Here is a 12,564-nt window from a genome sequence, read left to right on the forward strand (position 1 = left end):
CCATGAGTATGACAATGCCAAGCTGTTGCTTGACTAGTCTGAGAGACAGCTCTCCCAAGCCTTCAGATGTTAGTAAGGAAGATTTTGCCATTGTCATTTTCGCTGCCTAAGTCATTGCCAGGTGGACCTATTTGTTTCTTTAGACTTTATTGTGGTTTGATACAACTGAGTGGCTTGCTAGGCCATTTCAGAGTCAGCCACGGCTATGGAGTCACATGTAAGCCAGATAAGAAGTGGATGGATTTTTACAACAATCGACAACGGTTTCATGGTCACCATTTCGAAGACGAGCTCTTAATTTCAGATTTTTTAATTGAATTTAAATTCCACCAGCTGCCATGGTGGGATTTGAACCTGTGTCCCCCCAGAGCATTAGCCTGGGCCTCTGGAATACTAGTCCAGTGATATTATCACTACTTCCTCTTAATTTACCCTTGGGAAAGAGTTAATGGGACTTGAACCGCTATAATACATGTTCAGTAGGGCGTTCGAGGATTTTGACCCAGCACTAACAAAGGGGTGCCACAGGACGGGTGTGAGTTGGAGGTAACATTGGGGGCACATGACCTGTATACTGTTAACCAGCAATAACAACACGCCACATGCTAAATACTAAACACACCTACCGCTATGCAGCAGTGATGTAGGGGGTGAATGTTTAAGGTGAGGGCTGACATTGTGGGCTGCTTTATTCTGGATAGGTTTGACGTTCTTGAGTTTTGTTACAGCTGTACCTATCCAAGTAGATGGAAATGATTCCATTACACTCCTGACTTGCTGATGGAATAAGACTTTGACCAATCATAGAAACCAGAAGCAGGAATAGGCCATTCAGCCCTTCAAGCCTGCGCTGGCATTCATTCTGATCATGGCTGACCATCAATTCAATATCCTGATCCCCCCCCCTTCCCCCCATATTCCTTTAACCCCAAGAGCTATCTCTAATTCCTTCTTGAAATCACTCAATGTTTTGGCCTCAACTACATTCTGTGGTAGTGAATTCCACACATTCGCCACCCTCTGGATGAAGAAATTTCTCCTCACCTCAGTCCTAAAAGGTTTACCCCTCATCCTCAAACTATGACCCCTAGTTCTCGACTCCCCCACCACTGGGAACATTCTTTCTAAATCTACCCTGCGTAACCCTGTTAGAATTTTATAAGTTTCTATGAGATCCCCTCTCACTCTTCTAAACTCCAATGAATATAATCCTAACCAATTTAGGAGATGAGTCACTCACTACAGAATACCCAATCTCCGGCCTAGTCTTACAACCAAACGGAGGAAAAGGAAATTCTCCGTCGACATTAAAAAAAAGCAGCTTCGGAAATTGCTTCAAGGTATTTGTTGGATGGAGATTTAAATATCGGTGTAAACATCCTTCCTGCTTTAAGAGGAGATCACGTTTACTCTTTTCAAACACCTACCCATTGGATGGAACTGCAACAGACCTTTAACATCAGACTGATATAAACAGGGGGCTTGTTTTTGTTCAAACATCATCAAGGGAACTGGTTTACTGAGTCCTAACAGGATGAGGAAGTGAATGAAGATCAGTAAAGCCACAGTCAGCAGTCTGAGGCACTTTGGGGAATTGTCAATTCAGCTGGATCTGATAAATTAGCTCCCCGTGCTCTCAGGCTGAATGCTTGCACCAAAACCATTCTCCGACTGGACTCATTAGTCCTGACTATTCAAACAGCACTTCCCCAAAAAAGAGTCACTGATAGAAAAGGATGTTAAAATTAAAAGGAGAAATGTTGTAATCGGGTGCAACACTTGCATGTAAGGGGACTAATCGTAGCGGGGCAAGCTTCACGATTACTCTGTGCTCAGATCACTCAATAGGATATCATTGCCCCGAAAAGAGTTGCTGGGAAGAGACTTTGACAACAAGAGTCATTGGAGGAGTAATGATGCAACGGGGAGTGATTGCAGGCTCAGGAGACTAGTGTCGAATTCCTTTTGCAAAGTGTAGGCACAGTGACAATGGGCCGAGTGGCCTCCTTCTGGGCTGAATGGTTCTACCATATGGTCAAGACTAAGGAAACTTGACATGTCCGCTACGACTCTCACCAACTTTTACAGATGCACCATAGAAAGCATTCTTTCTGGTTGTATCACAGCTTGGTATGGCTCCTGCTCTGTCCAAGACCGCAAGGAACTACAAAGGGTCGTGAACGCAGCCCAGTCCATCACGCAAACCAGCCTTCCATCCATTGACTCTGTCTACACTTCCCGCTACCTCGGCAAAGCAGCCAGCATAATTAAGGACCCCACGCACCCCGAACATTCTCTCTTCCACCTTCTTCCTTCGGGAAAAAGATACAAAAGCCTGAGGTCACATTCCAACCGACTCAAGAACAGCTTCTTCCCTGCTGCTGTCAGACTTTTGAATGGATCTACCTTGCATTAAGTTGATCTTTCTCTACACCCTAGCTATGACTGTAACACTACATTCTGCACTCTCTTGTTTCCTTCTTTATGAACGGTATGCTTTGTCTGTATAGCGCGCAAGAAATAATACTTTTCACTATATATTAATACATGTGACAATAATAAATCAAATCAAATCAATGAGTTGACAGGAAGCGGCAAAACAAAATGAGCAAAATGCAGTTACAAAATCACACATCAACCTCAGCAGTCTAAACTTGGTAAAATGGTGACACTTTGCAGTGGAGTTTTCACAGTAAGTTGTATTGAAGATTGCCAAATTTCCTGTTCCTTCACGGTAAGTCTTTTAAAAAAATCAAGTACACCAGACACAAGAGTGAATTGTCCCAGTCTGAATTTGGTATGAAATGAACCCCTTTCATTGATTAATCAGATCTTGAACCTACCTTGTGAAGAGAGGCCGATGCTGTAGAGGTGAGTAATGCTGGGGTAGTTCAAGTGAATACACCGGAGGAATCCTTGCAGTGCACTGAAGTTGTGATAGATGTAGCCATCAAAGCAGGTGCTGGGGGTCAGGACAAAATCCACAATCTGGGCAGAGTACGAGTCACGAGCTGTTCCCTCAATGGTTATCGTCTTTGAGACTGGGGAATAGCCTGGGGCGCTGACCTGCAAATACAAATCACCAGCCTGGGTCTAGATACAAGTCTTGCAATGTAAGTGAGCCAATTTGAGACAGTAAAATCTAATGAAACACCCTTCCCACTTTCTACAAATAAAACCCAGGAACACCCAGCACCAATTCATCGGGATGATTTTTGCGACGAAGGACGTGAAGGCTGTGAGACACTGGGTAAATTTGGAAGGCGTACCCCCAAGATGAAAAGTAAAGTAAAAGTTTATTTATTAGTCACAATTAGGCTTACATTAACACTGCAATGAAGTTACTGTGAAAATCCCTGAGTCGCCACACTCCGGCACCTGTTCGGGGGCACTGAGGGAGAATTTAGCATGGCCAATGCACCTAACCAGCACGTCTTTCGGTCTGTGGGAGGAAACTGGAGCACCCGGAGGAAACTGACGCAGACAAGGGGAGAACGTGCAAACTCTATACAGGCAATGACCCAAGACAGGAATCGAACCCAGGTCCCTGGAGCTGTGAGGCAGCAGTGCTAACCACTGTGCCACGATGCTGCCCAGGAGGAGGTCAAGGGGTAATTTGACCTTTGTAGGGGAGTTAGAGTGGATAGGGCAAGACCTTGCTTGGAAAGGCATGGAGAAAGGACAACCTCAGAATTCAAACCAGGCTAATTAAAAGCAAATCTGTCGGAAGGCACAGAGGATCAGAATGACTGCAAATGTCAGGAAGCTTGAAGAATACCAGGAAATGCTGAAAGTGTCAGCGGCTGCAGACAGAGGCAGGACAAAGGTGTAAACAGACATATTTAAATAGCTGGGAAGACCAGGGGAAAGAGGAAACACAAGATACTTCAATGACAGTAACCACAGTAAACATAGCAGAGTGTTTCTGACCTAGCAATCCCAGAGTAGACTAATGCTCTGGGGATACGAGTTCAAATCCCACACGGCAACTACAGGAACTTAAATTCAATTAACGAATAAAGGAAATAAAATGCTAGCCTCATTAACAATGACCATAAAACCACTCTAAAAACCTATCTGGATCATTAATGCCCTTCAGGGCAGGAAATCTGCCATCCTGACCCAGCCTATGTGTAACTCCAGACCCACACCATGTGGCTGATTCGTCACTGCTCTGTGCAAAAGATTAGCAAGCCACTCAGTTGTAGGCGACTGAAGGGCAGTCAGGGATGGACAATATATGCTGCCCTTACCGGCGACGCTCTCACCCAAGAACAAATATAAAGAACACCATGAAATATAACCGAGGTGTTGAAAAGTAAGGGTCATAGAATCATAGAAACCCTACAGTGCAGAAGGAGGCCATTCGGCCCATCGAGTCTGCACCGACCACAATCCCACCCAGGCCCTACCCCCACAGATGGAAGGTTATTGAAAGATCTGGAGAAAGTGTGGCAAATAGGATTCAAAAAGGTAGATTTGCCAGGGTGAACAAACACCACAATTCCCCTTAGTAGATGAATTAAAACTTACATTGTTCTCTTTAAATCTCTTGCAAATTCTCTTCTTGCTCACTTTTTGCACCTCTTATTATTTCCTTTGTGTTGTCCATCGTTTATTTATAACTCTCTCAATCTCCCTGATTTTGGCTTTACCTGCCTTTTAATTTAGTTTAAGACTGTCTCTTATCATGTTCATTGGCCATGACTGGGGAACTGCCCGTGTGGAGCTTATGGGGCATGTGTTTTGAACATGATCTTGTATTGCACCAAAAACCTCTTTATGGTTCCCAATGTCTGGCTGTGGATCCACCTATTAATGGCTCAGCCCAGTTTTCTGCAGTCAATTTATTTTCAAAATTGCCTTGACTTAAGTTTAAAAGCCTTGGGTGGAATTCGCCAGCAGATTCGATGGCGGGAAGCTGAAAAATTGGTTTCACGCCGCCGTGAATTTACAGCGGGATCTTCTGGTGCCCACCATTGGCACCACCAGAATCACTTTTATCCCATTAATGGGATGCAGTTGAAGGCCCATTTCCACCCCCACCCCCTCCCCCACGCCCCCCATGGTGCTAGTGGGAAAACACACCAATGTGAAAGGGGTTTGGAACAACATCATATGTCGATGTCAGGATTTACCTGAACAATGCCTGATGTTCAGGATGGAGGCTTCCCATAGCCCTAGACCCTGGAACACCATAGCAGTGGGTCAGGAGTACATCTGCAGGTGGACCTTCCAGATCCGGTGTCCTAAAGGGTTGGGGGGGTCCATCCTCCTGTCTCAGGGTGCTCCCACAGATCTACCTCTCTGGAGGTCCACCTTCTTTCTTCACTAGAGGGCGAGTGATGTTGGACCCCATTTCAATACGGCTCCCGGACATGAGGAAGGACTACACGCTATCCAGGCCTGACTGCCATTGAACAGGGTGTAAAACACCGGAGTGCATTATTAGCAAGATCGAGGCCGGAAGATTTGGTGTGTTTTCCCGTCTGCCTCTGCATCCCACAATGGGGGATTTAATGTAAAAATGGGAGAATTCTGCCCATCGTTTTGTGACTCCCTCTCAAATATTGGCCGGAATGTGGAACGCCATTGACGGCCGGGCAGGAATTTCTGGCTTTTAGACCAGTGCGGCCAGAGAATTCCGTCCATTATGGGCAGAATTTTCTCGGGATTTTATGGCCTTGCTCGAGCGTGACCGGAAATTCCCGCTCGAGGTCAACGGAGATTTCCGTTGTCCGCCCCTCGCCCGCTCCGATTCCGTGGTGGGCGAGGCGGTAGAACTCTGGCGTAAGTGTAAAACGGGCGAGAAATGGTTGGTTTTCCCACTGTTTTTTTCAGTAAGATAAGTAATGGTAATGGTAATTCATGACACTCTGTGCAATACTGGGAACGTAATGTGAATCTTGCCAGCGGGGAGGGGGTGGAGTCTCAGCTCGCCTGTGAGGCCGGCTGCTGAGCTCTGGGGGCGCCATTGCGCAGGTGCCTTATTCTCCCAGTATACTGTGTACACAGTGTACACAATACACTGGGAGATCTGTCACTCCTCCCCACACCCCCCATGGACATTGCCAACTCCCCCCCCCTTTGATCGCCGCCCCGGCCAAATGCCCCGCCCCAACCCCTGATCACTGCCCCGAACATTGCCCACCCCCCTCTGATCACGGCTCTGGCCACTCACCCCCCCACAATCACCACCCCGGCTGATTGCCCTCCCCCCATCGATTGCCACCCAGCTGGTCAGCCATGCGAACCATAGGCACAAAGCTGATTTTTCGCCTCTTGCCCCATCTTACCGACTCCCCACACTGAACGACTGCTGTGGCAAGCCGGTAAGATCCCGCCCAAAATCAGGTTCAGTCATGTTATAGTGATTGTTTACAGATTGGCTCATCACTCGCTGCTAAATCTAGTTGGCTCGTCAATACATTGTTCCAGAAAACTGTCCCAAATGCATCCTGGAAATTCATTGCCTTTATTATTTAATCTGTTCTGTCTCTTCCACTTGGAACATTGAATTCTCTCATTACAATCGAACTTGTACCTCTATCTGATAGGTGCCAGCGATGAGCAGTCTAAAGTATTCTCCTTCCTTGGATGTGTTGTAGGCCTTTAGGTTTGTGCGACCAGTTATGTGCACTGATGCTCCAGAGATAGGTTGTCCATTTAATGATGTCACTCGACCTTTAACACCTATTGACAAAGTTTGAAAATTAAACATCAGGAAAAAAAATTCAAACGGAAAGCAGGATTTTCACAGCTTCTTTGTCCAGGCACGGAATAAGACTTTAAACTCCAATGGGAAACATTTCTGCTTTGGGAGCAACTGGAAAATTAGAATAGATTTGAAGATTGGGTTCAGCACAAAAAGAGGCCATTCGGCCTGCCGCACCCACACCAGCACTCTGCAAGCGCAATTTAACTGGAACCACTCCCCAACCTAAAACAAAAAACAAAGAACAGTATAGCACAGAAACAGGCCCTTCGACCCTCCAAGCCTGTGCCGATCATGTTTACCTATATAGACCAACTGCTTATATCCCTCTATTCCCCATTTGTTCATATGCCTATCAAGATAAGTCTTAAATGTGGCTAACGTAACTGCCTCAACCACCTCACTGGGCAGTACATTCCTGTACCCTTTAACCCAGCAATGATTTCCTCTTTAGGTGTTTAGCATTTGTGAAGGCAATGATTGAATCGGTCTCCACTGCTCTATCAGGCATTACCTTCCAGATCATAACAACTCGCTGCATAAGGAGGTTCTCCCTCAAGTTGCCTTGGCTCTTCAATCATTTTAAGTCAATGTCCACTGGCACTCAACCTCTCTGGCAATGGAAACACTTTCTCTCTATCTACTTTGTCCAGACTTCTCATGATTTTGAATACCTCTGTCAAATCTCCACTTAACCTTCTCTTCTCTAAGGGTGGCACGGTGGCACAGTGGTTAGCACTGCTGCCTCAACACCAGGGACCCAGATTCAATTCTGGCCTTGAGTGTCTGTTGTGTGGAGTTTGTATGTTCCCACCGTGTCTGCGTGGGTTTCCTCCGGGTGCTCCGGTTTCCTCCCACACTCAAAAGACGTGCAGTTTAGGTGGATTGACCATGGTAAATTGCCTCTTGGTGTCCAAAGAAGTGTAGGTTAGGTGGATGTAATAACTCCACGGAGGCGAAAGTCCCGTCACCAAGTTACTTTATTTACACCATACATCTGTACACAGCCAGCTCTCCAGTTACTCCCTGCTGAATGCAGGCTGGGAGTCTGACACACCTGCTTTAAATAGGGAGAATGAGGCTCCCTGATTTAACAATCAATTAGGACTCATCAGGTAGTTCATACTCTAGCAAGCCAACCTTATTAGCCTGGCTGAAGTCATTTCAGTGGATTAGCGATAGTAAGTGCTATGTAAATGTCAGGGTGGGCCTGGGTGGGATGCTCTTTGGGAGAGTCAGTGCTTACTCGATGGCCTGTTCTGCACGGTAAGGAATCTATGGTTCTATCTTCTCCAATAAAAGCAAAACACTGTTGATGCTGGAAATCTGCAGTAAAAACAAGAGAATGATGGATAAACTCAGCAAGTCTGGCAGCATCTGCGGAGAGAGAAACAGAGTTAACGTTTCGAGTCCGTATGACTCTTCCAGAGAACCGTACAGTTTCTAATTTTATTCCACTTTCTCCAATCTATTCCTGCAAGTAAAGTCCCTCATCTCTGGATTCATTTTACTGTACTCACGAAAGCCTTCATATCTTTGCTAAAATGCAATGCCTAGGATTGGACACCATACCCCAACTCAGGCCAAGTCAGTGCTTATACAAGTTCATCATAGCTTCCTTTCAAAATTGTGCCCGAAATGCGGCTGAATTTGGGCTGGTTAGACTACACTCCAAGTTTCCACTAAAACATATTTGCATAATCCCAATCGTCCACACTGGTTTGGTTGATTCTGCCCAGACTGTGCTGGAAGCTGAGTGCCAAACTAGGAGAAACAAGCAAGAACTCAATAGTTGAAAACCCATTAACTCTCACCTAGCCATGTGTCCAATCATTGCAACCAGGAAATGGTTTTTCAGATGTAAACTGCTAGCTGAGAGCATTGCTTGCTGGCCTAATGTATCAGGCAAGCATGGGGTCCCCTGGATACAATCAAAGGACATTAAAAATTAACATCCTGGGGGTTACCATTGACCACTGTGGCCACAAGAGCAGGTCAGAGGCTGGGAATCCTGCAGCAAGTAACTCACCTTCTGACACGACAAAGCCTGACTCCCCAAAGCCTGCCTACTATCTACTAGGAGCAGCACAGTGGCACAGTGGTTAGCACTGCTGCCTCACAATGCCAGGGACCTGGGTTCAATTCCGGCCTTGGGTGACTGTGTGGAGTTTGCACGTTCTCCCCGTGTCTGCGTGGGTTTCCTCCGGGTGCTCCGGTTTCCCCCCACAGTCCAAAGGTGTGCGGGTTAGGTTGATTGACCATGCTAAATTGACCCTAGTATCAGGGGAATTAGCGGGATAAACATGTGGGGTTACAGGAATAGGGCCTGAGTGGGATTGTGGTCGGTGCAGACTCAATGGGCCAAATGGCCTCTTTCTGCACTGTAGGGATTCCAATCTACTTGGCACAAGTCGGGAGTGTGATGGAATGCTCTCCACTTGTCTGGATGAGTGCAGCTCCAACAACACTCAAGAAGCTCAACATCATCCAGGACAAAGCAGCCCATGTTCAAATGCAACAAGATCTGGACAATATCCAGGCTTGGGCTGACAAGGGGCAAGTAACATTCACGCCACACAAATGCCAGACAATGACCATCACCAATAAGAGACACTCTAACCACCGCCCCTTGACATTCAATGGTGTAACCGTCACTGAATCCCCCACTGTCAACATCCTTGGGCTTACCATTGATCAGAAACTCAACTGGACTCACCACATAAACACAGTAGCTACAAGAGCAGGTCAGAGGCTAGGAAAACTGTGGCGAGTAACCCACCTCCTGACTCCCCAGAGCCTATCCACCATCTACAAGGCACAAGTCAGGAGTGTGATGGAATACTCTCTCCACTTGCCTGGATGGGTGCAGCTCCAACAACACTCAAGAAGCTTGACACCATCCAGGACAAAGCAGCCCCGCTTGATTGGCACCACATCCACAAACATTCAATCCCTCCACCACCGACGCTCAGTAGCAGCAGTGTGTACTATCTACAAGATGCACTGCAGCAATTCACCAAAGATCTTTAGACAGCACCTTCCAAACCCACGATCACTTCCATCTAGATGGACAAGGGCAGCAGATAAATGGGAACACCACCACTTGCAAGTTCCCCTCCAAGCCACTCACCATCCTGACTTGGAAATATATCGCCGTTCCTTCACAGGCACTGGGTCAAAATCTTGGAATTCCCTCCCTAATGGCATTAAACCCACAGAACATGGACTGCAGCGATTCAAGAAGGCAGCTCACCACCACCTTCTCAAGGGTGACTAGGGATGGGCAATAAATGCTGGCCAGCCAGCAATGCCCAAGTTCCATGAACGAATAAAAAAAGCCCACTTGATTGCTACCTTTTCCACAAACATTCACTCCCTCTATCACCGATGAAAAGTGGCTGCTGTGTGTACTATTTATAAAATGCACTGCAGCAACTCACCAAGGTTCCTTAGGCAGCACCTTCCATGCCCACTACCATCTATGATGTGGAGATGCCGGCATTGGACTGGGGTGGGCACAATAAGAAGTCTCACAACACCAGGTTAAAGTCCAACAGGTTTATTTGGTAGCATGAGCTTTCGGAGTGCTGCTCCTTCATCAGGTGAGTGGGGACTCACCAGATGAAGGAGTGGGACTCCGAAAGCTCGTGCTACCAAATAAACCTGTTGGACTTTAACCTGGTGTTGTGAGACTTCTTACTGTCACTACCATCTGGAAGGACAAGAGCAGTAAACATTTAGGAATACCACCACCTGAAGGCCCACCTCCAAGACACTCACCATCCTGACTTGGAAATATATCAGCCGTTCCTTCACTGGGTCAAAATCCTGGAACTCCCTCCCTAACAGCACTGTGGGTGTCGCTACACCTCAGGGACTGCAGCGGTTCAAGAAGGCGGATCAGCACCACCTTCTCAAGGGCAACTAGAGATGGGCAATAAATGCTGGTCTAGCCAGCAATGCCCAGATCCCATAAATGAATTTTTAAAAACGTAAGTACCTTGTATACAAGCCATAGATTCTCAACGTGGTTAGCACTGGATTCATGGCTGGAGAATTCATTGGTTAAAAACTGCCTAAGAAAAGGATCGCTGTTTATTGGCAAATGACAGGGCATTAGCTACGAGGAGAGGTTGGATAAACTCGGTTTGTTCTCATTGGAACGACGGAGCTTGAGGGGCAACCTGATAGAGGTTTACAAGATTATGAGTGGCATGGACAGAGTGGATAGTCAGATGCTCTTTCCTAGGGTAGAAAGGTCAAGTACTAGGGGACATAGGTCTAAGGTGCGTGGGAAAAAGTTTAGAGGAGATGTGTGAGGCAAGTTTTTTACACAGAGGGTGGTGAATGTCTGGAACGCGCTGCCCGGGGAGGGGGTGGGAGCAGGTACGATAGCGGCTTTTAAGGGGCAACGAGACGAATACATGAATAGGATGGGAATGGAAGGATACGGACTCCATAAGTGCTTACGGTTTTAGTTTAGACAGGCATCATGATCGGCGCAGGCTTGGGAGGGCCGAAGGGCCTGTTCCTGTGCTGTACTGTTCTTTGTTCTTTGTAAAGAAAATCAGATACATTCAGGATTGAGAGAGAAGGAAAAAACAGTAAAAATGGGAAAATAAGATTCCGAACTGGTCCTGTATACGTTAAAATGGAACACTAGTAAAAACTGGGAAATAGAATACTGGCCCAAACTGTTTTTTGTTCCCCATTGGGTGAATCTGCAGGTATATCCAGACTGGTCAGATGCATTTTCAGAAATGGTCATTGAGCTATGGTACATAAAACTGCGCATTCTGCAGGTGAATTATTGAACACTACTTTTACATTGGGTTAAGAGGCTCATTTGCCGCAGAGGGACCTAGGTTATCTTCAATGTTAAAGTAACACCCCTAGGAAAATCTAGGCTTTCAAATCCATGCAGAGTTACTAAAAATCAAAGGGAAATAGGGCCTAATATTCTGCATTACAGGCTAAATGTTTCTCATTGAGGAGGGTCTTACAATTGCTGGGTCTCTGCCAGACTGGGTTGGACAATGTAGCACTGCAGTTAGTAGAAAATAATTATGAATTTATACACAACAGCAGTGGGAATATATGACATACCAATAATGCTTTAAGTATATGCATTAAATACTCTCAAAAATGATACAGCAATGTTTCTGAAATGCACAGGGAGAAACAATGTTGTCCCAAAGCCAGAAATACAACGGACATTTCTGGGAACACGTCCATCAGCAGTGTGCTGAGTCAGTAGACTATGTTTCTTGTGTACAAAGTAGGGAAGGCATGCAAGGCTATCTGTAAATTACACAGAGAACAATGGGTAGCTCGGAGTCATTACAAAGAGATAACGTAATCTCAGGGTTCAGGCACCATCATAAACCGCAGCAGCGAAGCTCAAGTGGTTTATTGTAGTCATCTGTACCCCCAGATTAGATTGTTGCTCTCTCCCACATGTTCCTCTGTAATGTGCTGGGTTTGGCAGCTGTAAGCAGCGATTTATCTCCCGCTGCGATGTGGTTCCCGGCTGTCGGATTAAAACCTACCAAAGCCCCTATAAATTACACATGTCCCGAATCGCCTCTATCCATCTGGCTAGTCTGCACCATATCTGTTTCACTGTGCCTACCAATCATTCCGAAATCTTTTCATTGCGGGCAGGATAGCATTTTGAATGAAATACATTATTCTAAAGGTCCAGGAGGGTTTAAAATTAGGCTTTTCACATCAGTCAAAAGCCCCATTGGAGTTTAGCCCTTTGACTACTTCAATCCAACAATGCTCCAGTCAAGTATCATGGGATAGTTCATTACGTGAAATGTTCCATTGTAGTACATGTCGCTACA

General features: G+C 46.1%; 1 protein-coding gene across 1 annotated transcript in view; it reads right to left on the reverse strand.

Moving 5' to 3' along the window:
- The window catches only part of LOC144501870 (carboxypeptidase D-like), a 181,707-nt gene that overhangs the window by 56,019 nt on the left and 113,124 nt on the right, over positions 1-12,564 (reverse strand). Inside the window, exons 15-16 of the mRNA XM_078225914.1 lie at positions 6,545-6,693; positions 2,844-3,066 (exon numbers count right to left, since the gene is read on the reverse strand). Coding sequence (XP_078082040.1) covers positions 2,844-3,066; positions 6,545-6,693 — 372 coding nt within the window. The remainder of the gene's footprint in view (positions 1-2,843; positions 3,067-6,544; positions 6,694-12,564) is intronic.

The sequence above is a fragment of the Mustelus asterias genome, chromosome 12 (assembly GCF_964213995.1).
Source record: "Mustelus asterias chromosome 12, sMusAst1.hap1.1, whole genome shotgun sequence".
NCBI lineage: Eukaryota > Metazoa > Chordata > Chondrichthyes > Carcharhiniformes > Triakidae > Mustelus > Mustelus asterias.